This window comes from Vicia villosa, linkage group LG1, assembly GCF_029867415.1.
Source record: "Vicia villosa cultivar HV-30 ecotype Madison, WI linkage group LG1, Vvil1.0, whole genome shotgun sequence".
In the NCBI taxonomy this organism is placed as follows: domain Eukaryota; kingdom Viridiplantae; phylum Streptophyta; class Magnoliopsida; order Fabales; family Fabaceae; genus Vicia; species Vicia villosa.
Window position 1 is genome coordinate 140,047,255 of NC_081180.1, and position 27,843 is coordinate 140,075,097.

The 27,843-nt window shown below is 33.7% G+C and overlaps 1 protein-coding gene across 1 annotated transcript; it reads left to right on the plus strand.

The window, feature by feature from the left end:
- Positions 1-252: 252 nt before the first annotated feature.
- Positions 253-4,317, plus strand: LOC131644339 (protein SIEVE ELEMENT OCCLUSION B-like). The gene is made up of 6 exons (XM_058914814.1): positions 253-633; positions 726-1,174; positions 2,351-2,445; positions 2,675-2,805; positions 2,903-3,364; positions 3,498-4,317. Exons 1-6 carry the CDS (start codon positions 334-336, stop codon positions 4,071-4,073), a joined length of 2,013 nt encoding a protein of 670 aa, XP_058770797.1. The 5' UTR covers positions 253-333; the 3' UTR covers positions 4,074-4,317.
- The last annotated feature ends 23,526 nt before the right edge of the window (positions 4,318-27,843 follow it).

Sequence of the window (27,843 nt, forward strand, 5' to 3'; positions counted from 1 at the left end):
AACTTTTATGTTTGGTGGATTTCCTTTGAAGGGATATATACCAACACCACTCTCAAAAGGTGTGATTTATGTGAAAATTTAAAGCAGAATGACCCAAACTCGTGTGCTCTCTTTATCCATCGGATCCACTTGATAATAATCTTCAATACACGTGTCAACATCTTGAATTTACATGGATATAAATTTTCCCTCTTAAAACAAAAATATTATTAAAAAAAACCACTTTCTTGCATTATAAATAGGGACTTGTGCAAGGCATCAACACCACAATTACACCTCATTTCTCTACAACCTATTCCAAGTCTTCTTTACCAAACTCTCTAGCACAGTCCTATGGCAACCACCATCAAAAAGACCCTTAAGACTCTCCTCAGTGGTGAGGTTGAGAACAACCCATTAACCATGACTGATGACCAGATTTTAGACCAAATTTACTCAACACATGTTCACAGTGACACCAAATTCGACGCTGCTTCTCTTTTCACCCTTGCTCACAACACCCTTTCACGTTCCACACGCATTGTTGACACTGTTGTTCAGGGTACCAAACTAACCTTGGAGCACTCTGATGACAAGTCCCTTATCCCCAACTTTAGTTCACCACTCTGCACTCTCAAGCAGATTTCTTCTGAGGTCATATAATTAACTAATAAGTGCAATTTTCTCTTAATATTATAAAAATTAATTAATAAGTTGCTTATAATAATTATAATTGTGGTTTGCAGTTGGCATGCAAGCCACCAAGTGAAGAAATTGCTCACAAAACAACAATGGCCATCCTGAACAAGCTCTCTCATTATGACTGGGAAGCAAAAGCGATTCTGACACTGTCAGCATTTGCACTTGAATTTGGTGAAATCTGGTTACTTGAGCAATACCTACCAACGGATCCACTTGCTAAATCTGTTGCTTTGCTGAAACGAGTTCCGTTTCTCACAAAGCATGCAGCGATACAAAAGCATCGCCAAGCCATCATTGAGCTTAACAGTTTGGTGAAAATTACGGTGCAGGTGGTAGAGTTTATACTGGAATTGGATAATCTTCATGATAGGTATGGTGCAAAGGTTGTTCCTGCTTTGGAGGTTGCCGTTGAAGAAATTCCTGTTGATGTTTACTGGGCTATTATCACTATAGCTGCCATTGTTACTCAGTTAGATTGCCTCATCACTGAATCGTAAGTTATTGTTTTTTCAATTAGAAACATAAAAATTCTATTTTAACATATATATATATATATATATATATATATATATATATATATATATATATATATATATATATATATATATATATATATATATATATATATATATATATATATATATATATATATATATCAAATTTTTTTTAATTGTAATGATTTATCTCATATAGATCTCTCAAAAATAGTGCAGAGGTAGACCTTACTACTTTTTAATAGATAATTAACAAATAAATAATTAATCTGATATTTTATCAAGATTTATTAAAAATAACAAGATCCACTTTTAAATTAGGTTTATATTACTTTCAGTTGTTGTTTTTATATAATATTATTGGATGCAGCAATAGGCAGAGAATGTGAGTTTAGTCTTTTTAATATATGTTACATAAAATTTAAAATAAATATTACACACAAGTTATAATAATAAATTTTAGCATGAACAAGTTTTACGATTATTAAAATAAAAAAGATGAATATAAAAATAAAAAGTGTCACATTTATAAAGATAAAAATATAGCAAAGACAACTAAATTTTTTTATATTTTTAAATATACAAAATGAATTTAAATTAAAAAGTTAGTCATGTAGAAATAATATAATGTAATAATAAGTAAAAATAATTAATAATATTTTATTAAAACTTATTGAAAATAGAAAAATTTATATTATGTTCAAATCTATATATTTTTTTAAAGATTGTTTATATAAGCATCAATAATTTATTTATATTGATCAATTATTATTATTTATCTAATAAAAATATTTTTTTAGTCATAATTTTATTTTAAATTTAAAAGTAAATAAATGAAATGTCGCATCAGTTTAAATAGTTTCTACATATCATTTATCTTTCCAATTACTAACGGACATATATTAATAAGACTATTATTTATTCTTTTGCATAAAGATAGAGAGACACTAGATCATTTGAAGGGAATCTTTTGAGTACAAACTAGAGAGTTTTAAACTTTTAATTGCATTCTGTCAAAAAAAAAAAACTTTTAATTGCATTAATATTGAACACTCATTTATATAGATAATCTTATCTTAATTGTATATATAATTAAACAAAAAAAACCATAACATCCGTCTGTAATTTATTTGTTCAATTAATTAAATTCTTGAATAATTTCATGAATTATCAAGGGAGCACAAGCAAGAACTTTCCCACTATGGACAAAAGATCAACATCATTCTCAGCAGATTAAGGAAGCATATCACTCTCGCTAGACAGCAAATTGGTTAGTAAAGTTTTTTTTTTTTTTTTTAATAATCTGAATTTCAGTTTTGTTAGGTGTTATCAATTCTTTGTGCTAGATCAGTTCAGAACTTTGTTCTAGTTTTAAACGAGCCCCGCTAGTGAACCGTGGGATTGAGTCTTCTTGGATTAGTCAGTTGCACGACCGAATACCAAAATTTAAAAAACAAAAATAATTGTTACAACTTATAACTAATTAATTGTTTTTTCAGATGCCGCAAAGTATATCCAACAAGTTAAGAAACTTTTGCAAACTCCAACTGAAATAACAGTGCTGCTCTCGCATCTGTTTTTTCCCAGCGGTGTTCCACAGTTGCTTTACGATGGTGCTACCAAAACCACGGTTCATATCTTGTCACTAAATATAACATTTCACAAAATATCCAAATTTATCATTTTAAGAATTTTTCAGTATGATGTATTTTTTTTTTAATGTGTAGATTGACATCAATGTTGTGCTAAAAAAGAAGAACGTGTACCTTTTCATTTCAACTCTAGATGTCACAGAAGAAGAAATTTCAGCTGTAAGAACAGTGCATGAATCTATCAAAACAAACGAGCAATACAAGATTGTTTGGGTCCCGATTGTGGAGGGATGGACCGAGCAATTACGCAAGAAATTTGAAGTTTTGAAGAGTAAGATGTCATGGTATGTGGTGCACAACATTGAAAACATTGCAGGGTTTAAGTTCATTACTGAAGAATGGGAGTTCAAAAATAAGACTATGTTTGTGGTGCTTAGCCCTCAAGGAAAAATTCATCACACAAATGCTTTTCATTTGATCAAAGCTTATGGAATCAAAGCTTTCCCTTTTACTTTTGAGGATGAAAAGAAAATTCAAGATGAAAAGAATTGGATTGGATCCGTTGTAGGCAACATTAGCCGCGACGTAACCTCATGGGTAAGTGAATGAACTATTGAACAATATACTTTGAATATCGCAGATTTGGACCTGTGTCCTTATAATTTGATGTCTCTGCACAACTATTTTGATTTTGATAACAATAAATTATGTGATTCTTGTTATGATGCAGACGGAACAAGGGAAATATATTTTCTTCTACGGAGGACACGACAAAGAATGGATCCAACAATTCACTAAGTATGCAAATGTTCTTTCCAACGACGCAGCTATAAGAGAGGCAAAAATTTCCATCGAACTATTTTATGTGGACAAGGATGACAAAAACCTCATAAGTCGTTTTTGGAGTGGAATTGAGAGTCTCTTTGTGACTAAAATTCACAAAACAACCGATGTAGTTACTCAAGAAGTTCAAAAGATGCTGTCATACAAAAACGAAACTGGTTGGGCACTCCTTAGCAAAGGACCATCTGTGGTATTGAGTGGTCATGGTACAACAATTCTCAAAACTGTGGCTGAGTATGAGAAATGGAAGGAGGTTGCAATTAAGAAAGGATTTGGGCTTGCCTTTTCGGAGTATCACACAAGTGTTGCTCGTATCACTCATCGTTGTTCTCATCTTGAAATTCCTATTGTTGCGGGAAAGTTACCTGAGACTATCAAGTGTCCTGATTGTCCAAGTACTATGGAGATTTTCATTAGCTACAAGTGCTGCCACAATAAGACCAGTGCAAATGGGAAACATTAATTCAATGTGGTTTTGAGTCTTTTGTTTGTTGTTGGTTGTTGTTGTTTGATGTCATGAATAAGAGTGTGGAAGTAGTTGGAGATCTTTCCGGTTACAAGGCACACCATTTGTGTTTTTGTTATGTTTTCTATGTAGTTTGGTTTTTCGTAATCTAGAAGCTTTGTACTTCAACTAAGCTTCAGTTTGTGTTTGCAATGTTTACTATCTTTGAATTAATGGAAAATTTTATGTTGTGTTTTTGTTACATTATATTCTATTGCTTTATGCAATTCATCTCATTTAATTGTTGAAAAAAATATTAAAGAAAGAAGAAATGTTTTAGAAAAAATGAAATAAAAATTTAACAAATAGGGCATGTATTCATAACTATAGAAAGAGGTAAGCATTAAAGCGGCTTGAAACAAGACTACCATCATGCTGGTTCATTTTTCTTCATGTGGTTAAGAGGCAAAGTGAGTTAATCCATATGAAAGAGAACCTTTGGGAAGATTTAAGGGTTGGTAACATGAGAGTAGCATGAAAAAAATTCATGCATCGCAAGCTACAAAAAATAAGCTCTGTAACAACGTGATTTCCATGCCACAGAATGAAAAATTATGTTACAACACAAAATTTACGACGTGAACATATATATCGTTTGGGAGTGCGTGGCAACTCATTTGTGACATGATTTTTACGTCACTGAATAGTGACATGGAAATCATGTCGCAACATCCTGCACATAAAGGTTGTGACGTGTTACACATGTCACAAATTATTGACATGTATAACACGTCACAAAAATTAATTTTTTTTTAAAAAAATCTGATTATTATTATTATTATAAAAAAGATTTTATTATTATTTCTTATTCGAAATTAATAAATATAATTAATAAATATTAATAAAAAACATTTATTTAATTATAATATAATAATAAGTAAAATATTCTACACAGTTTAAATTAAAATATAATAATAAACAAAATACTAAAATATATTAAATTTATAATATAATAAAAACAAAATATTAATTAAAATTAAATTTAGGCAAAATACCCTTTTTGGTCCCTTATGTTAACCTCGGGGTTCATTTTGGTCCCTTAACTTTAAAAAGTGTCACATTGGTCCCTTAACTCTTCAAAAGGTGGCATTTTAGTCCTTTTTGTCACATTAGCGACGGAAAAACTCAAAAATCGGTCGTTATTTCCGTCGCTAATATGACAAAAAGGACTAAAATGACACCTTTTGAAAAGTTAAGGGACCAATATGACACTTTTTGAAGTTATGGGACCAAAATGAACCCCAAGGTTAAAATAAAGGACCAAAAAAGGTATTTTGCCTTAAATTTAACATCCGATATTATTTTAAATTTCAAATAAAAATAAAAATAAAAATAATCCTAAGGGTCTTCTTGGTCGGGAAAATCGTCAAGGTTCATATCATCATCATTCTCTCTATCCACCGGAGCACCACCAACTCCTACGTTTCCACCAAACGGTTGACAACCATTTTTTTTGTTAGAATTGCATAAATAACCGCATTTGCTCCTCCATTTCTGCTTGCCTCTTCGCCATTGCCTTCATTTGCCGTTGTTGCTCCTCCATTTGGGCTTTTAGCATCGTCTCACATTGTACTGACTCGCGTCTTACCTCGGTTAGCGCAAATTTCCTTATTGTTTCCATCATTTGCGGTGACAATTGTGCTGGACGTGAAGTTCCTTCCCCGTCTCTAACTCTTTGAAACAAAGTTTTATCTCTACTTCTCAAACTACCCGCCAAATTTTCACCACCAAAAAAACATCCATTAGGCCCTTTTCCGCCAACGACTTCATTCCAAATGTAAAAATCCACATATGGATGAAGCGGCTCTAACTCTCTAGGAGTATATTAGGAATTATTAACCAAAAACTGTACAAGCAATGTTTGATAATCCTCCTACACATAAAATAAAAATTAAGTATATAAAATTAAATTAAAATATATTAAATAATAAAATGAAAATTAGTTGCCACGTGATTTTCATGCCACAACATCTCAGTTCCCACATGAAAATCACGCCGCAACTTTTTAGTTGCCACGTGAAAATCACGTCACAAAATTGCCATTAAATATAAAAAAAATACGAATAATGAAAATTGAATAACTTACCAAAGCTTTTCGTTTACGCTCGTCAACAAAATCATCCGGTTTTTTGTCCGACTTTCTTTAACCAGCTCGACCATGAGTGGTTGTCTCCCCAACCTCTTAGTCTACATAATAAAATTAACTTTAATTAAAAACATATAATTAATCAAAACATAACTTTAAAAAATGGTAATAATTACCATGCGTCTCGAATATTCGTAAGTGCTTATACTTCCAACTGCATTAAGGTGACCCCCTTTTTCTGATGTCCTCATTCTTTTTGCATTTTCAGACTTAGCCTTAAATTTATCTGTATCCCCATACGCAAAAAGTTTCTCAAGAACTTCTTTGCCCATCCACTCTGAACAACTACCATCATGTTCTAAACGCTTTCTAATACGTCGCAACGTGTCGGAAAGTCTTTTTAATATTTTGCTGAAATAGTTTTTTTTAATAAGTCTCTTGCTCTTTTGATCCCACGTACACTTTTCCTGATGACATTAAAATAAACAGTTAGAAAACTAAAGTAAAAAATTCAAATAAACAATGACTCAAAAAATAAATTAATTATACCTTAAAACAATTAAACCAAGCATCTTTATTTGGAACTTCTCCAAAACTCGTCCAAGCTTCTTTATACATTTGCTGAATCACATAGTATACAAACCTGGCAGCCGTCCGACTCGGCCCAAAACTAAACAACAATAATTTGAATTAGCATGCATTAAATATAAATTTATATTAAAAAAGGAAATGTAAACTTAATTAAAATTTTATATATAAGATACTTATGAATTTTCAGCGGGTAAAATATAATATCTACCGCAAATGATATGAATCTCACTCGGATCATCCTCCCCGTAAAGATCGTCACCATCAGACTGAACATCGTCTCCATTCGGTACAGTATCATTCCCATCCGGCTCCACATGATCATCCTCACATGCAGGTATATGTGTGGTGGGTGAGGTGTGGGATCCCCCAGTCTGCTGGAAGATAAGGGCACCTGTGTGGTATATGGAGTGCAGGATCCCCAAGTCGGTTGGAAGCTTGGGGGCACCTATGTCGGACTTGGGGTGTGGGATCCCCCAGTCTGCTGGAAGGATAAGTGCACCTGTGTGGGATATGAAGTGCGGGATCCTCCAGTCTATTGGAAGCCTGGGGGCACCTGTGTGGTAGGTGGAAAGCTAGGTGGAAAGCTAGATCCTGCACTCTGCTGGTATGATGAATAACTAGGTCCTCCAGTCTGCTGGAACGGATAGCTAAGTTCCACAGTTGGGCTAATAAAAGATGGTGCCCTAGATATAGGATACTCCTGAGAGGAGAGTAATGGCATAAGAGGTTGAGTACTGGCCATGGACATGTGATCTAACTGACTCTGTGGGGGAGGACACAATGCTGATTGAGGTGACTGACATACTACTATCCTTGGGTGTCGGGTCTTCTGACCCTTACCCTTCTCAGATCAGGTTGGCATTTTACCTATTTATTGAGAATACACAATTAATCAAATATATATTAACACAAATATATTCAAACATATTTCTCATATATATTCATTAACAGATTCAATAGATGGTTCATTAAGTAAAATTACAAAAAACACATTCTCATCTAAATACATTCATTATTCTAAATCTGCATGCTCTTCATCCATATCATTATCATCATCTGGTGTGATATTATCTCGGACCCAACGCCTTCGTGCTCTCCGTCCACATTATCTTCAACCAAAAATATAGAAACATCAACTTCATACCCCTCAATTGTTGTATCAGACAAACTTGTAATTTGCTCAACTGCAATGACACATTAGTTGGTCCAACTTCATCAACATTCATATGGAATATTATGAGTGAACTACCTATTTTGTTGAGTTTTTTTAATGCAAAAGAAAGTATACAACGCTAAAATTCTCTAAGAAGTTAGCAAACGATAATTAGGTAACCATAACCTATTTCTAACATGAGTATAATGTTGGAATTACAACTCCATTCACACACAAGATTGAAGATGAAAGAAACTGAAGAGAAAGAGAGGAAACACATCAAACCTTTATTTCTCAACAAACTCTACTCAATTGTACTCAATCTATTATAATTGTAACTAATTTTGATTTTATATACAGTAGCTCAAACTCAAATGCAAGCTAAATGAAACTTAAATGCATCTGAAACTGAAATGCAAGACTTGCATCTGAATTATATTTAACATCATTCCTGAATTTAGATTCAAGATTAAAAATCAACAACATAAATTTCATCTGGTGACAGCGATTCTGGTGGTGACTGGGCAATAGTGCTTATAAACACTTGTACAGTGATAACCTATAAGTAACATGACTTTGCTTCTGCCATCCAATTTCCTTCTAGTAGCATCTGGTAGGTGTTTGTAACATATAGAACCAAACACCTTGAAGTGGCTCACACTTTGTTTAATTGCTTTCTTCCACTCCACTTCTCCAAGGGAACTACTTCCTTTAACTTCTTTGTTGGACACTTGTTGAGCATATATGCTGACGTGGCAATAGCTTCACCCAAAAATGTGTGAGGCATATTCTTTTATTCTCTCATGCTTCTTGTCATGTCAAGCAGAGTTCTATTTCTTTTCTCAGCAAGATCATTGTGTTGTGGAGTGTATGTAGCAGTCACCTATTCTCAATACCATGCTCTTCATAAAACTTCTTGAACTCACCTCCACCATGGATTATGAGGATCTTCAACCTTTGTCCACTCTGAGTTTCAGCCTTCACTTTGAACTTCTTAAACTCAGAAAACACCTCTTATTTGAACTTTATTAGTGCTACCCATGTCATTCTTGTGAACTCGTCCACAAATGACACAAGAACTTATTTTCTCCAAGTGAAGGTACCTCAAATGACCGACATGCATCAAAATGTACCACACCCAAAGCATGAGTTGCTCTTAGAGGTGTTTTTTATGAGAATGGCAATCTGTTACAGTTGTAGTATTAAACCTTTCTCTTCTTAAGCTTCCCCTTTTCCTTCTAAACATTCTCGTGTTTCTTCTCATCTGGATTGGAGATTTATGACTTCTGAGCACCACCACTATTCTTTTTACTATTCTCTGGCCATGCTTGCTTCTTGTTCTTCTTGAAAAAAGAAACTTTCAGAGCCTATTTATTTCCCTTTCAGAGTTTCTTTCAGTTAGAAGCAATTCTTGTGCCTCTAAATTACTCTGAAGTTCTTCGATTCTCATGGTGATAGTGTCTTTTGAGTGTTCTATGGCTACAGCTATGTAATCAAATTGATGATTAAGAAGTCTTAGTACCTTTTCAATGATTACTTGTTCAGATAGCGTTTCTCCATATGACTTCATCTCATTTGCGACCTCAATCACTCTAGAGATGTAATCAGGCACCTTTTCATTGTCCTTCATGCTGAGATTCTTGTATTGCTTGCATAGGGACTGCAACTTTACTTTCTTCACTAATGTGTCACCACCATAGTACCGCACAAGTGTATCCCACTATGCCTTCTCCATCATCGTGTCGACAATCTTCTTAAACACCTTCGTACTCACACACTGATGGACATAGAACAATGTCTTCTAAACATTCTTCCTCAATTCATGTTGCACATTTCTTTACGCTTCTGTTGCATTTTATGCAACTGGCGCGTAACCGTCATTGACAAGATCAAGAACATCTAGAGCGCCAAACAACACATACATATGAATTGACCACTGATTCCAATTCTTTTCGTCGAATACTGGAAGCTTTTTATTCAAGCTATTGTTTCCTCTATTCATCTTTGTTCTTGTTCAAATCGCTCAATTCTCATCAACACTCGTGCTTCCTTAACCATGAGAATCAAGAAATGTGATTCACTTCGATTTCGATCTTAAATTTAGTGTGAATTTGAGGAACGAAATCAATCACAAACCTCGCGTATTGAAGATGTAGATGAAAGAAATTGCAGAGAGAGAGGGGGGGTGTAACAAAATTTTATTTCTCAACAAACTCTACTACTCAATTATATTCAGCCTATTAAAATTGTAACTAAATTTGGGTTTATATATACTAGCCTAATCACAAATGCAAACCAAATAAAACTTAAATGCAACCGAAACTGAAACTAATCTGAAATGCAAGACTTGAATTTGAGTTACATTTAACACATAATTCCACCAACAATGAGATTGAATGTCTGAATCTATGTCAGCCAAACTATCTGAGCAACAATTTTCTTCCCAATGAATATGCAAAACGACAAAAGACATTGATCTTGAAAGGAAGGTATAATTTTTCCATCTATTTCTTACATGCCAAGGAACAATGTTGGCATTTTGAAAGGCAAGAGTGGAAACTTTTAATTTCGTTTGTAGAAATCCTAATCAAAGAGACATTCTCCAAGATCCTATTAGTGGCAACTCTTTAATCTATCTTTTTTATTGTTAAACCTATTAGAACTTGGAACCACAAGTTTGGTGAAAATGGAGTAATTGAGTGTGAAAAGGGAGAAAGTGAGAGAGAGAGAGAGAGAGAGAGAGAGAGAGAGAGAGAGAGAGAGAGAGAGAGAGAGAGAGAGAGAGAGAGAGAGAGAGAGAGAGAGAGAGAGAGAGAGAGAGAGAGAGAGATAAAGAGATTAATTGAGAGTGAAAATATGCTCATACACCATTTTGCATTAACTCTACAATAATACCTCAAAACTATATATACAAGTACCATGGATTGAGACACAAGTAACAAACTAAAATAACAAAAAATTTGAAACTAATCTAGAAATAGAAAAATATGAGTGAAAGTAAAGTAGAATAAAGCTTGGTGATATTCCTATGGTTTCATAATTCATTGCCATAGTGCATCATTTTAAGTGTTTCATAGTTCATTCTATTGTGTTTAAGGGTTACATGCAAATAGTTATTTATCACAGCCAAATCTTGAACGTATCAACATGATATTTTGAATGTGAAGACAAAGCTTCCAACATATTTTGATGAAGACAATAACTCAATTTATTCTTTCATATAAAAAAGAGGAAGGATAAACGAGGATCAAATCATGGCATTACTCAAGACTTTATTGATCAAACTTTCAAGGTATATGAAATTCTTGTCGTATACAATCTTAATGCTGAAAGTATTTTGGTCATGCATATTGAACCTTAGTAAAACACTTTTCAAAGTTTCATTTGTAACCTGGTTGGAAAAATGATTTACTACACTTATTTGGAAACTTAAAATTATATATTTTTTTCAAATTAGAAAATGAGCCAATCGATTGGGCCTTTTGGTACAATCGATTGATTGAAGGTCCTATTTGTGAAAAATCAATTTTCTTGTTGAAGCAATCGGGTGGGCTTTTGATGAACTCGATTGTTCTATGGTTCTGGTTTCAAAATATGTTAATTTTCATTAAACCAATCGATTGGGCTTGTGGGTCAATCGATTGTGCTAGTCGGTTTTTTGAAAAATTGCTGAAACAAAATCATTTTTCAAAACACACCATTTCATGGTATCTATTCACCATTAGGTTCGTTATTTTTTCAGCAAAATTTAAACCAACCATTTCATTATTTTGTAAAGTGTTTCTTCACTCTATAAGTTGAATTTTCAAATTCATTTTACAATCACCTCTTTCAAAATATTTATCAAATCACTCTGCATGTTTCTTACAACAGAATATTCATTTCTTGGATGCTTTTTAAAAGTATCATTGAGCACTTATAGAGTAACTGTTCTTGAATATTCATATTTGAAAGAGAATGACACTTTATTCTTTTGAATATGTCTTAACCATTCAACAAACTTCGTCTATTTATATCTATCGTATATGTTATAAATTTTTAAGTATCAAAGATTGTTTGGTACTAGGAAGGATCTATAAGAAGGTGGATTGTATCTTCTTGTAGAAGTCTTTACTTATTGTCCAGGATTGTTGAAGATAAATGAGTAAAATCACAAGAGGATTGTTCTTGGTGATTTTGTTAGAGTCTTGTATAGGGAGACTAGGAGTGTCTTGTCTATAAGATCTAACAATAATAAAATCTCTTACATGTGGTAAGAGAACTAGACGCACTCTCAGATTGTGAGAGGAACTATTATAAATTTGTGGTGTTCTTTACTTTTTACAATTTACCATTTTTATCACTTCACCTAACCAGAAAAGAAATAAACACATTTCTAAAAATCAGATAATTTTTATATACCTAATTCACATCCTCTTAGGCGCACTAAACTTACATAAAATCGCTATATTCTCTCACCCTCTAGTATGATATTTTGTATTTTCTTCAATCTTAAAAGATTTAAAAAATACTGTTAAAATAAAGGAATGGAAGAATAGAGTGGAGTTAGAACTTAGAAAAAAAAAAGTGCGAGAAGTTTAATGAAAATAGAATAAAAAAACTACATAAATAATCTTTGCAAACAAACTATATTCATAAAGAAATATTGGATATGCGTGGCTTTAAGAAAGGAGCAATGCTATATGTCGCGAGAATTATACCAAGCGAATCTCACGAATGTGCTTATTTGTTATACCATATGATTTTTTTAGTATGTACTATGCAGCTTGTGTTTATGATTTATCCATGCTACAGCTATATTATATTGCAATAGCCTCTTTAAATTAATTCAATATTTTAAGCAGACCTAGGTGTTTCATCACGTGGCAAAAGAATAGAAAGTGTTTCATCACGTCGGAGAAGTATAGAAAATAAATTTTTTTCATAATATGAAATATACTACCTTTATTCATTAGTGAAAGAATGACATATGCATAAGAGTTATGTTGGTGCCATCGTATAAAGAGACACACAGTGATCAATCACATGGTTGTACGACGATTGCCATATAGCACAATGTATTCGTGATGAACTCACGAATTTGTTTTCGCTACATTTAGCATTTTCCTTAAGGAGCAATACTATATGTCGCGAGAATTATATCAAGCGAATCTCACGAATGTGCTTATTTGTTATACTGTTGAAGCGGTAGAGGGCAAGCAACAAATGAATTGGAAATATTTATCCGGGAATTATCGTGTCCACAGAGATTGGTTGAGAAAAACTGCCGTTCGACTATCTCGCGTTCTATGTTTCATGATTTGGGGTGCGGAAAGGTAAATGCGGGAAAAGTAAATAAAAGCAGATAAACATTCTCAATAGTCTAAGAGAAAGAGTTATGGAATTGTATTTCGTTCTACCCGTCTAATACTTAAATCCGAAGATCTATCGCTCGACACTCACAATACGCATCAACATCACTGGGCATCAATCGAGACGCCACATCGGTGCCCATGTCTGCAACACCGACGAAATCTCAACCACACTATTCACATCAGCGATTTCTCCACCGACACAAACAACACGGAGGAATTAAACTCGATACCCACTACGATTGTTAGCCCTAAATCCATGTCTGCAATCCAAAAACTAACAGTTATCATTCCTAATCAAGATCTATGATGCCCATGTCTGCAACACCACAAATCCAGAGCATTTAAGCAAAAAGATCAAGAACAACAACAATGATAATTTGTAAAGCAAATATATAAACGATCCCAAGATCCACAAATATACATACAATAAGAGTAGAAATATACATACAACACCCACCATTGGAATGAAACAAAGGGAAGAGAGAAGATGAACCGGAAAGATCTCATCGGTACAATGGAATTGAGACAGATCCATGATCAATCCACATGGTGTAGCATCCAATGGTGTTTCCTCAAGCTCTAAACTACCAAAAATGGATCAGAGCTCAACTTGTCAAGAAGAGATGATAAAAACCCTAAAAAATGTGTTTTTACAACATATATACAAAAACTGAAGTCGCAGACCGCGCTAAGCGCGCCCACCGCGCTAAGCGGGCTTTCCTTTATGTTTCTTAAACCGCCAGACCGCGCTAAGCGCCAAAAACCCGCGCTAAGCGCCAAACTTTCTGCCAAACGTGTCAAAAATGCTCCCAGACCGCGCTTAGCGCGGTCAAGCCCGCTTAGCCCGCTCAACAGAAAATTGAAATCTTGTTTTGGCCATATCTTGAGAACCGTAACTCCGATTTGCGCCCGGTTCGAAGCGTTGGAAAGCTTATTTCATGCTCTATCTAACAATGACAACATATCAACCAAATTGGTGATTTATTATTATTTGGCTTTGAGCTTTATTTGCCGAATGAATTGATTCCGCCGCTCAAAATCGCGCGTTTGAAGCTGTGTCTTCGCCACGTTATTGCTCATGCTCCAAATACGCCTCAATACCTACAAAATGAATAGAAAACTATCAAAAAGTATAAAAGTATATGAAGATACATCTATTTACAAAGTATACGTATTTATACACAAAACGGGGTATTATTCGAACGGTATTAACAAAAAGTATCGATAAGTGCCACTATTTACAAACACAAAATAACTACATTTTGACACTTAACAACTCTCCCCAACTTGAATTTGTTTGTCCTCAAACAAGGCCAAACACTCAAATCGCAAAAGTAAAAATCAAAGAATTAAGAATCAACAAGATTTGGAAAAACGAAACAATTGTACGGTTCAAACAAAAATGTACCAACAAAGTAAATACTTACCACAATCCTACAACGACAACATGAAAATGAAACGGATCCTAAGTACAAAATTCATACAAAACATTCTAAAACAAAACAAGCTCAATCACGAATCACGCCTAGCAAAAATTCATCAGTAGTTGAAAAACACCAAAAGGTGAGGACTTTGACACACACCCGACAAACTTGCAAACAATAGACAAAATTATGCATTCATCCAAAAATAGTATCGAAAATGCAACGGCACGAATCACAAGGGCTTTAAAGGTTGTAATGTGGCTCGGTTAACAAACAAGTGATAATTCCTAAAGCTAATCGAAACAAAAACTTGCTTAAACCTAAGGGACTAATTACTTCCACAAAGTTTCAAACAAAGGAATTTCAATCAAACTTCTTCTTCCTCACATGTTTCACACCAAACACAATACTTATTAACACAAATCTTATTCCAAACTCTTTTTGTTCTTTTCTTTTTCCAATTTTTTTTCTTTTTTCTTTCTTTTTCTTTTCTTTCTTTTTCACAATTTTTTTTTCTTTTTTCTTTCTTTTTCTTTTCTTTCTTTTTCACAATTTTTTTTTCTTTTTCTTTTATTTTCACAACCATATACCAACCACATCATAAAGAGACAAACATCTTCTCCCCAACTTGAATCCAACCATAACATAAAGTGAATACTCCCTACTTTCTAAGGCAAGGTAAAAATCCGAGTAAACATCATAGATGAGAGTTCAAGAAAACAAAGAATCAACATCCAAACATAATTGAAAACCAAACGCTCATAGACAAGCATTAAGCAAAAACAATATGGATATTGACAAAAAGGCTCAAAGGGGGTTACTAATGCTCACACACTCACAAGGTGAATTGATATTTAGCTGTGGTAGTTGTGCTCAAAATCAAACAAGTGCCTTGATCACTTTCGTGCATTCACAAAATCAATACAGACGAAAGATTAAACATAATAATATTCAATTAAAACAAGAAATGTTGGTCACTCACATATATACACATTGGAAAGCCACCTCACATTTATGGTAAAAAGGGGAAACTAATGTGATTCAAGTCATGAGCAAGTTATGCAAAAAGAATAAATAATATGAAAATTGTACAAATGAAAAGTCTCCTAAACATGTTATGCTATAGAAAGCGATAAACGAGTACCTTGCTATGTACAAATTCGAACAATCATTACCGCACAATTGGCATGTTGAATCAATCAAAATTGAAGAATTACCAAATGCGACTTCAAGTAATCGAACCAAAATTCGAGTCTAAACAACAACAAAAGAATTAAAATTATAACTATAAAATACATACTATAAAGCCTTGGTGTAAGTGGGAAAAAGGTGAGTCAAATGAATCATTAAAAAGAATTCATTGGCCAAAAGCTATAGACCGCGCTAAGCGCGGTCTAGCGCGCTAAGCGCGTTACACCAGAAAGACAAAAACCAGTGCAACAAAATAGAAATTCCAGTGTGCCTCCACTTAACACCTACACTACTCATTTACAGAAAAACAGAAAAATAAAACCGTTGGGGTGCCTCCCAAAAAGCGCTCGTTTTACGTCGTTAGCTCGACGCCTTTTATTGTTTCGCGAATGGTAAGAAACTTCCTCGCGGTACGCCAATGCTTTCGCCTCAAACGCAACCTAAAGGAAACGTCCTGCCCAAACACTTAACAAACGAATCAAAAGCAAAAGTATATACAAGTATGTGTAAAAACATAATATACATAAAACACAATATTTACAAAATCCTTATTTGGCTAAACAAATTGAAAAGTGAAGATTTATAATTTACGAACTATCCGAGTTCAATTTGTTTAGCCAACTTCACCTTGATAAATAGCAAAAGTAAAGAGGAACAAAATCAAACACACAAACATGTACAAGTATGAAAATATAAACATGTATCAATATAAGAAAATATACAAGTATGAGAATATGCACAAAATATACGCTATGGAAATATTTACGAAACTTAAAACACAAAACCATCGCAATGCGATTAATCTCAAAACCAATCCCCGGCAACGGCGCCATTTTGTTGAAGCGGTAGAGGGCAAGCAACAAAAGAATTGGAAATATTTATCCGGGAATTATCGTGTCCACAGAGATTGGTTGAGAAAAACTGCCGTTCGACTATCTCGCGTTCTATGTTTCATGATTTGGGGTGCGGAAAGGTAAATGCGAGAAAAGTAAATAAAAGCAGATAAACATTCTCAATAGTCTAAGAGAAAGAGTTATCGAATTGTATTTCGTTCTACCCGTCTAATACTTCAATCCGAAGATCTATCGCTCGACACTCACAATACGCATCAACATCACTGGGCATCAATCGAGACGCCACATCGGTGCCCATGTCTGCAACACCGACGAAAGCTCAACCACACTATTCACATCAGCGATTTCTCCACCGACACAAACAACACGAAGGAATTAAACTCGATACCCACTACGATTGTTAGCCCTATATCCATGTCTGCAATCCAGAAACTAACAGTTGTCATTCCTAATCAAGATCTATGATGCCCATGTCTGCAACACCACAAATCCAGAGCATTTAAGCAAAAAGATCAAGAACAACAACAATGATGATTTGTAAAGAAAATATATAAACGATCCCAAGATCCACAAATATACATACAATAAGAGTAGAAATATACATACAACACCCACCATTGGAATGAAACAAAGGGAAGAGAGACGATGAACCGGAAAGATCTCATCAGTACAATGGAATCGAGACAGATCCATGTTCAATCCACATGGTGTAGTATCCAATGGTGTTTCCTCAAGCTCTAAACTACCAAAAATGGATCAGAGCTCAACTTGTCAAGAAGAGATGATAAAAACCCTAAAAAATGTGTTTTTACAACATATATACAAAAACTGAAGTCGCAGACCGCGCTAAGCGCGCCCACCGCGCTAAGCGGGCTTTCCTTTATGTTTCTTAAACCGCCAGACCGCGCTAAGCGCCAAAAACCCGCGCTAAGCGCCAAACTTTCTGCCAAACGTGTCAAAAATGCTCCCATACCGCGCTTAGCGCGGTCAAGCCCGCTTAGCCCGCTCAACAGAAAATTGAAATCTTGTTTTGGCCATATCTTGAGAACCGTAACTTCGATTTCCGCCCGGTTCGAAGCGTTGGAAAGCTTATTTCATGCTCTATCTAACAATGACAACATATCAACCAAATTGGTGATTTATTATTATTTGGCTTTGAGCTTTATTCGCCGAATGAATTGATTCCGCCGCTCAAAATCGCGCGTTTGAAGCCGTTTCTTCGCCACGTTATTGCTCATGCTCCAAATACGCCTCAATACCTACAAAATGAATAGAAAACTATCAAAAAGTATAAAAGTATATGAAGATACATCTATTCACAAAGTATACGTATTTATACACAAAACGGGGTATTATTCGAACGGTATTAACAAAAAGTATCGATAAGTGCCACTATTTAAAAACACAAAATAACTACATTTTGACATTTAACATATACCATATGATTTTTTTAGTATGTACTATGCAGCTTGTGTTTATGATTTATCCATGCTACAACTATATTATATTGCAATAGCCTCTTTAAATTAATTCAATATTTTAAGCAGACCTAGGTGTTTCATCACGTGGCAAAAGAATAGAAAGTGTTTCATCACGTCGGAGAAGTATAGAAAATAAATCTTTTTCATAATATGAAATATACTACCTTTATTCATTAGTGAAAGAATGACATATGCATAAGAGTTATGTTGGTGCCATCGTATAAAGAGACACACAGTGATCAATCACATGGTTGTACGACGATTGCCATATAGCACAATGTATTCGTGATGAACTCACGAATTTGTTTTCGCTGCATTTAGCATCTTCCTTAAAAAGCAATGCTATATGTCGCGAGAATTATACCAAGCGAATCTCACGAATGTGCTTATTTGTTATACCATATGATTTTTTTAGTATGTACTATGCAGCTTGTGTTTATGATTTATCCATGCTACAGCTATATTATATTGCAATAGCCTCTTTAAATTAATTCAATATTTTAAGCAGACCTAGGTGTTTCATCACGTGGCAAAAGAATAGAAAGTGTTTCATCACGTCGGAGAAGTATAGAAAACAAATCTTTTTCATAATATGAAATATACTACCTTTATTCATTAGTGAAAGAATGACATATGCATAAGAGTTATGTTGGTGCCATCGTATAAAGAGACACACAGTGATCAATCACATGGTTGTACGACGATTGCCATATAGCACAATGTATTCGTGATGAACTCACGAATTTGTTTTCGCTACATTTAGCATTTTCCTTAAGGAGCAAAGCTATATGTCGCGAGAATTATATCAAGCGAATCTCACGAATGTGCTTATTTGTTATACCATATGATTTTTTTAGTATGTACTATGCAGCTTGTGTTTATGATTTATCCATGCTACAACTATATTATATTGCAATAGCCTCTTTAAATTAATTCAATATTTTAAGCAGACCTATGTGTTTATCACATGGCAAAAGAATAGAAAGTGTTTCATCACGTCGGAGAAGTATAGAAAATAAATCTTTTTCATAATATGAAATATACTACCTTTATTCATTAGTGAAAGAATGACATATGCATAAGAATTATGTTGGTGCCATTGTATAAAGAGACACACAGTGATCAATCACATGGTTGTACGATGATTGCCATATAGCACAATGTATTCGTGATGAACTCACGAATTTGTTTTCGCTACATTTAGCATTTTCCTTAAGAAAGCATCTAGAATTAAGATTGAGTTAACTTTAAAGATTTAGCCTCTAGTCCATTAATTACTACAAAAATAAAAATAAGTACAAGCTATGTTATTATGAATTCAGAAACAATGTAGTAGCAACAATTTACTATTTTATTATAAATATATTATAGATTTGTACGGAATTTCGTTGGGCTCAAAATTTCAAACCGCACCCATTTAGTTTAATTTACACGAAACTACCTTTATACATATATTTGTATCTGTGTATCTGAGCTGATCCACCCCATTAACATTCACTTTTTTTTTTTTGACTAAAAAGATATTCATTAATTCAAATTAAAAATACATCGATCATTACAAATTCAAGATCGCTAAAAACTGAAAAAGGTGAATCTGCAAACAATCTCGCAGCACCTAGGTTAATAGCATACAACGGCAACATGAAAGTGCCTACAAATATGACAAAATAAAAGTCACCAAAATATTCATACTTCTGGATCTGCAACATTGACGCCCAAGTCTTCCTCGGATCTGCAATGATTTGAAATGAATGTGTCAATTTGAACCAACAAACACCGTACTAAGACGGGAAAACCAACAAACACCGTACTAAGACGGGAAAACCAACTAAAACCGTACAAGACGATGAAAACTTAAAAACACATAAAACAAGAAGCAAATCTGTATGGATAACCACTTATTTAAACAAAAAGAGAAAGAAAAACGGTGTTGAGGGGTGATTTTTAGCCAAAAATGGCCAAAAACCACCCCTAAGATGAAAGAATGAAAAGAGAGAAACGTTGAGAAGAGTTTTGTTCATTAACATTAACATTCACTTTAATTCATATTTTTTTGGTTTTTGGATGGATCCGATATTTTTTCCACCCCTAGTGAGTAGTAATTTTTATATAAATATTTACGATATCCTTAATTATAATTTTTAAACTTTTTTTGTCTCTAGGTTATTTGTTAAATTTCACATATATTAATATTTTTTATAAAAATATATCTATTTAAAATATTATTAAAAAAGTAAATTATTTTTCTCTCTTATGATATTAAATAAAAGAAATATCACACGTTTTTAACAAATTTATCATCAAAATTATAATTATTTTATGTTGTGGAACTTTATAATAAATGATGGAGAGAATACTTAGGATGTGTTTGGAACAAGAGAGAGAAGTATCAAAGAGAGAAGTTGCAAAGAAAAAGACTCACTTCTCCTGTTTGGTAGTGCAAAGAAATGTTGAAGAGAGAAACAATATAGGTGGGTCCCACCACATTTTGCTTTCTTCACACTATAGAGAAGAAAGACAAGAGAAATGTATATTTCTTCTTGTTTCCAATCATGCCCTTGTTTCTACGTGCTGTTTCTTTTCTTGTTCTAACTAGTCAGAGACCCGTGCTTCCGCACGGGTGATTTTTTTCCTGGTGTAGTATTTTTGTAATGATATGAATAATATAAATAAAAGGAATTATAAGCAATATGCATAATTAAAAGGAATTGTTTTATTTGAATAGAGTTAGAGTTTTATTGATTGCTCTGTTATACTCCCAATTCTTTGAAAACCTAATATCCATAGGAATCGTTTTGAAATTTGAAAATAAATACTTTAGTTTTCAAATAAAAGTCATTATTGTTTAAAATAAAATAGGCATTGTATTGAAATTGGCCCTTAAGATTAAACATTATTATCTTATTCATGTGCTAATTTTGTGTGTAATAAAGAACCATATAAAAAAGGACATGTGAGTTGGAGAAAAAATAAAATTTTAACAAATGCAAATGTAAAATTTTAAATATAAATGAAAAATATGAAATAATTTACTTAATTGTAAATTTAACAATAATTATATGGAAAACAATGATCCACAAAAAAATGTTTAAGATAGGTTAAGAACACAATAGCAAAATTGGGTCAGGTAATTTAATAATTGACGGTCCAACAACAATTAAAAGAAAATGATATACTCCAGTATGGTTTAATTATAAATGAAAAATGATCATATAAATTCAATTATATTAAATAATCATATAAAAAAATACTATAAGATGGAGATAATAAAAGTGAAATATTAACATTTAAAAATAAAAATTATCTCTCAATTAATAGTAATTGTTGATTAAAATAAAATAGCTACTATGTTGATAATGACCCGTGAAATAAAAAAATAATTTGATGCGATATAAAATATATTTAAAAAAAATGTAAAATAAACAATAATTATGGAAATTTAATTGTATTAAATAATGATAAAAAATCGTGAGATGGAGAAAAAAATAAAAATAAAGATATTATCTCTCAAATAAAGACAATGATTGATTAAAATAAAATAGAAATTATGTTGATAGTGACCCGTGAGATAATAAATAAATAAATAAATAGAGAAAAAAATTAAAATGAAAGTAAGAAAGTGTGAAAAAATGTGAGAGAAATTTGAAATTTTAATTAAGATAGAGAAAATGTGTAATGATCGATTAAAAAAAATTAAATATTGAGTTGATAATGACCCGTGAAATAATTAAATATTTTTGGGAATAATAATTAAATGATCGATTATTAATATTTTTTGCGATAATAGATAAATGTTGAAAAATTAAAATGAAAGTATGAAAAAATGAAATGCGAAAGAAATTTGAAATTTTTAGTAAGATTAAAATTTAAAAATAGATTATTAATATTTTTTGTGATAATAAATAAATTAAGAAAAATTAAAACGAAAGTAAGAAAGTGTGGGAAAATGAAATGTAAAAGAAATTTAAATATGACTTCCATCATCCATGGCTTACATGTGATGTCATCATTCATGCAATAAAGTTGTAGGGAAAATGTTATTTAATTCGGACCAATGAAAAGCTAACACTTAGGGCATCCATTCAATAAAGTTGAAAGAGTGAATACTTAATTTGTTAGTTACAAAAATGACCTTTTATTAGTGCAAATAAATTTTGGTGAAAGGGTAATTTAGGCAATTTGGTCAATCTATTATCTATTTTAATATATAAAAATGAATTACCACCAAATTGCCTTAATTACCCTAATCACAAACAATTAAGCATGGTTTTGCATACCCCTGAGCGTCATTTTACATCTAATTATGATTACATTCCAACAGTTTATTTAATGCAAAACTTCTGTATTGGAATATGAAAAAAGTTGCACTACGTTCTATGCCACTCATTGCAGCAGCCTAATTAATTTAATTTTTTTATTGGAATATTGCAGGAGCCAAAAATTAATTATTTCATTGGAATATGAAATAAAAAACTTACAACACGTTTTAGTCTTTCCAAGCTGAATGTCCTCATTTATTATGTTTCCCATAAAAACTTAATTTTTGGGTATCATTATTCTCCCTCTATATATTCCAAACAATATCAAGTAAACTATTCAGATTCACACGACAATCTGAAGACAATAACAATATTTCCCTTCTCTCTTCCATTTTATCTCCAATCCTCTCTCCTTGGCCGTCAAACCCTAAAATCAGCGGCTTCCACCTTTAGATTCGCTTCACTCCCTCTTCGAAATCCATTTTTTTCCTCGATATATCTTCCGTATCTCTAACCAAACTCTTATTCCTTCTTTTTTTTTTTCATTTTCATTAACTATTATTTCATTGTTTCTTGAAATCTTAATGGTTTTCATTGCAAATCTGTTGAAAGAGTATTGTGGTGTACTTTTCGTTTATATCGTATCCACAGGGATTATTGCGATATCACCGCCGTTCTATAGCCTATTTTGTCTTGAGTTAATGTTACTTTAGTTTTAGGTTTGCAAAAGATCATTCAATTCTTTTAGTAGCAAAGAGTAAATTAATGAAAGTTCTAAGTTAAAGAAAATGTATCAAGATTCGATTTCATCGACCTAAATTTGTATGTTTCTTTATAAATAGATGCTTATGAACTTGCTAACGATCAATATAATTACGTATCGACACCTATATCGTCCGTGTCCGCAACGATATAGCTAGATTTACCGTATTGTTTAACCGACGATTTCTCCACCGTTTAAACAATACAAATAACGTTTTAAGAACCGATACTTAGTAAACATCAAACTCTAAATCCATGTCTGCAACTTATAGTTTGAAAGATGATGAGTTAGGTCTAGATACAAACATTGATGTCTCAAACATTTATACCAAAGAAAAAGCTTTAATAAACAAACTAAACCATCTATATTGATCATCACTTGTTCATACACATATATTCACAAGAAAAACATACAAAAGGCTAGGAAGATTACATCTTATCTTGATACAAAAGGGATTTAGCTATCCATGAGAATGGTAGCTTGCACAAGAAGGAAAGGATGAAGATCAACAAGCATCAAAGGCGATTAATCGACGATCAAGGCTTCCAATCTTCAACTCTATATTTGCTACAGTGTATTATGCTCTTGTTTCTCTCTAAAATATCTCTACACCCTTTAAAAGTGATCTGGCCCATAAACAAATAAACAAAATTTCGCAGACCGCGCTTAGCGCGGTGCAGCCCGCTAAGCGCGCTATCAATAATTGCTTAAACCGCCCAACCGCGCTAAGCGGGCTCCAGACCTCGCTTAGCGCGGAACTCTCTGCCAGAACTTCCTTCTTTTCTTCAAAAGCGCGCTTAGCGGGCTCAACCTCGCTTAGCGCGCTACCTCTTTTCAGCAATCTTTGGCTTTGGTCTTGGAACATCTTCAAAGTGCTTTTTCCATGGTCTAAGCTTTCAATTATCTATAAAAACTACAAAATCCAACATAGATTGCAAAGATAAGAACTATTCAACAATAATATAAATATAAGAATAAATATATACCAAATGACAATAAAATACTACTATTAACCACAAAAAGACTTGAGAGTTACCAAAAATTACCTAAGATATTTACACAAATTGGTAACTAACAACTCTCCCCAACTAAACCTTTGTTTGTCCTCAAACGAAAACAAACACAAAAACAATCAACAAGCAAAACCAAGAGAGCACAAGCTAAGACAAGAACAAATGGGTGGTTCAAATTCCATAAGCACACAAGCAACATCTCACCCTTGCTCAAATAATACCATGCTTGAGATACTAATACTAAATACACAATTGATGTAAACAGCTCCTAAAACAAAATAAGTTCAAAATTGAATCACAACCTACACACTTCTCTAGTAAGAGACAAAATTGAGGACCTAACACTCACACAACAATGTCGCCAACATCCAGAATTAATTATGCAATCATCTACACAACATTTATATAAAAAGCGTAAAAGCAAGAATCACAAAGACTTAAGGGTTGAAACTTGGGTTGGTTAACAAGGAAATGTCATTTCTCAAGGCCATTGAAACAAAAGGGGTCAATTCCTAAGAGAGCATTCAAATCATGATTATATCCACACATCCTTATCAACCGATCACACAATTTTATTGCTTAAGAGTTCATCTTTTTATTTTAAAGGAACTAGCTATATACAAAGCTCTTCTCTTTTCCTTTTTCTTTTTCTTTTCATTCATTTTCTTTTTTTTTTTCTTTTTCTCTCTTGAGCAATTATTTATTTTCTTCTACACACCAATACAACCAAGATCAAAATTTTATTCTCCCCAACTTGAATATTACCACCACATAATCACGAATGCTCCCTATTCTAAGGCGAAAAGGAATCAATCCTAACCACAATTCATGGTACTTTTCAAGGTTCAAAGAAAGTCATCAAGATTCAAATCAAAAATCGGCAATTATAAGGCCTGACATGATACCGATTGAATCTTGGCAAAATGGCTCAAAGTGGTTAGCAAATACTCACACACTCACCGGGTAGGTTATATTTGGAAGAGAAGTTATACTTGTAATGCGAAACAAAATGCTTTGATCACTTTCATGCTTTACACAATTAAAATAAAAAACGCAAGATTAAACATAATAAACACGAGTTAAACGCACATTGTTGGTAACCACAAAATAATATATGTACAATGGAAAGGCTCCTCACACTAGTTTTAGAACTAAAATGATTCATTATTGAACTATATTTGTTAAAGAAAATATGACATCTCATTTGTACAATTACAAGCATCTCATTCATGGTATATTAAAGGAACGGTAGAAATGTACCTTGCACGTACTAATTTCACACTATATCATCACCGCCCCAATTGGTTGTAAAAGCTTGCTTCATCAAAGGAAGCACTTTCACAAGAACACAAACAAAAATTTAAAAACACAATTGCATATGTATATAGAAATAAAAGCAATTAAACTAAAAACTTAATAAATTAAAAACAAACACCAACAGGTGTCAAAATATCCAAAAAGGCATAGCAATGCCTAAGGTTCAAAATACCTCATCCTATAAAAGGACGGAACAAAAAACTACAAAGCTTAAGTCAAAAATAAAAAAAAACTAGCACTAAACATACTAACTAAACATACTAAGCATCAACTAAAAAGAACTACTCATCCTCATCATCTTCCACATTCTCATCCTCACCACCATCTCCCTCCTCCTCAGGAAATGGACTGACCTCAGGCCAATTAGCATAATCCACCAAATCTTGGCGAGAACTCCACGGATGAGCCACATGGGGCTCCATCATCTGCAACCTCAGCTGAGACATAGCGTCATGCATAAACATGAATGCTCTCTGATGTGCCATATGAAATGCCAAGTTCTCCTCTCTATCAGGATCACTACGGCGGCGAGCAGGGCGAGCAGCAGCAACAGGAACAGCAGTTAACCTGGATAAACAATAACGCTCAATAAAAGTATCATCAATAAAAGTGTCAATGGACATAAGCCCCTCAGAAGGAATCTGCACTCTAGCTTTCCTGCACAGATTCATGATCAAACCCGGGAATATCAACTTGCAGGGAGCACGATCACCATGGCGAGTTCCACTCAAAGCAACCCTCTTCAGCTCATTCGCAATAATGCGAGTAATATCAATCGGCTCATGCTCAATCATACGAGCAACCAAAGCAGCAGACTCAGCAGGTAAAGAAGAAGTGTGACTCCTAGGCCTCAAATTATGAAGGACCACAGACATGAGAATCTGAGCATTAGTAGACAACGACTTCCTAGAGAATTTCTGGGGCTGTTGTGAAGGATTAAGATCATAAGACTGCCCAACCGAACACAAGACCTCCCTCAGATGCTCCCAATCGAAATTACCCCTTGCTAATTGCACATGATACCCACACAGCTCACCATCCTCAAAAGGTAATTGAGTTCCAAGAAACTCACGGATAGCCTGAAGAGAAAAATCAATTTCCTTACCACGCACCCAAGTTTTGAACTCAAAGGGAACACCTTCAACCGGAAATTCTTCATTTGGAACGGCATTAGCATAGAACTATCTTACAATCTCCAAATGAAACTTAGGTGCAGGCTCACAAAGTCTAAGCCAACCATACTCCTCAATGGTGCGATGACACCACCCATAGGTTCCCTCAGGATTGATCCTCACAATTCGCTCTGGCCACCATGTCCTAACCTCTAACTTCTTATACCTCGCCTCCTGGACATGACTCTTAAAACGGTTTTGATTAAACGGAATAGCCCTAGGTGCTTGAGAAGAACTGCCACCTTCGGTTCCGGTCTTTCTTTTCTTAGAGCCCAGGAATTTCGGTCCCATCTGAAATAATTAGGAACACGGCTCCACAAAACCAACATGTTAACACAATACATAACAAAAATTAAACAGCCACAGCAAGAATTAAAACAAAAGATCACTCCCCCTGCATCAAACAAAAACAGGGAGAAGAGGGGATTTTTCTGAAATCCCCAGACCGCGCTAAGCGCGCCTACCGCGCTAAGCGGGCTCTGCGATTTACAGAAAAAATCCCCTGCGAACCAGGGTTGTTTCCACAAATTTCCAGCACCCAAATTAAATTAAACACATTAAAATGCACAGGAAACATGTTCTATCCTATGTTTTCAATACATAAAACCCTAACCACATGGATTTATTCCTAAATTAAATTTGAAAACTATATAATAGGAAGATAAAATAAGAATGGAGAAGATGAAGATGCTTACCTTGAACAATAGAAGGAGATAACCTTGAGTGAGGCCAAAGACAATTGCAAAAGACAAGCAAAGGAAGAGAGGAGAAAGATTTGAGAAGAAAATGGTCAAAATGAGGCAAGGGCACTCATAACCCTAACTTCTCCTCCTCACTCTCGTTCTGGGCCGGGTCACAAACAGAGGGCCCAAAAATTTTTTTTCTCTTTTTTTTTTTTCTGAAAACTGACCCGCGCTAAGCGGGCTCTGAGGCGCGCTAAGCGCGCAATCCACTGGAACTAAGGGGTCAAAAAATTTCAAAGCGCGCTAAGCGGGCTAGGAGCGCGCTTAGCGCCTGTGACAGAACACAGAAAATTTTTTTCTTCTACCAGCAAATGCAACTTTACCGGT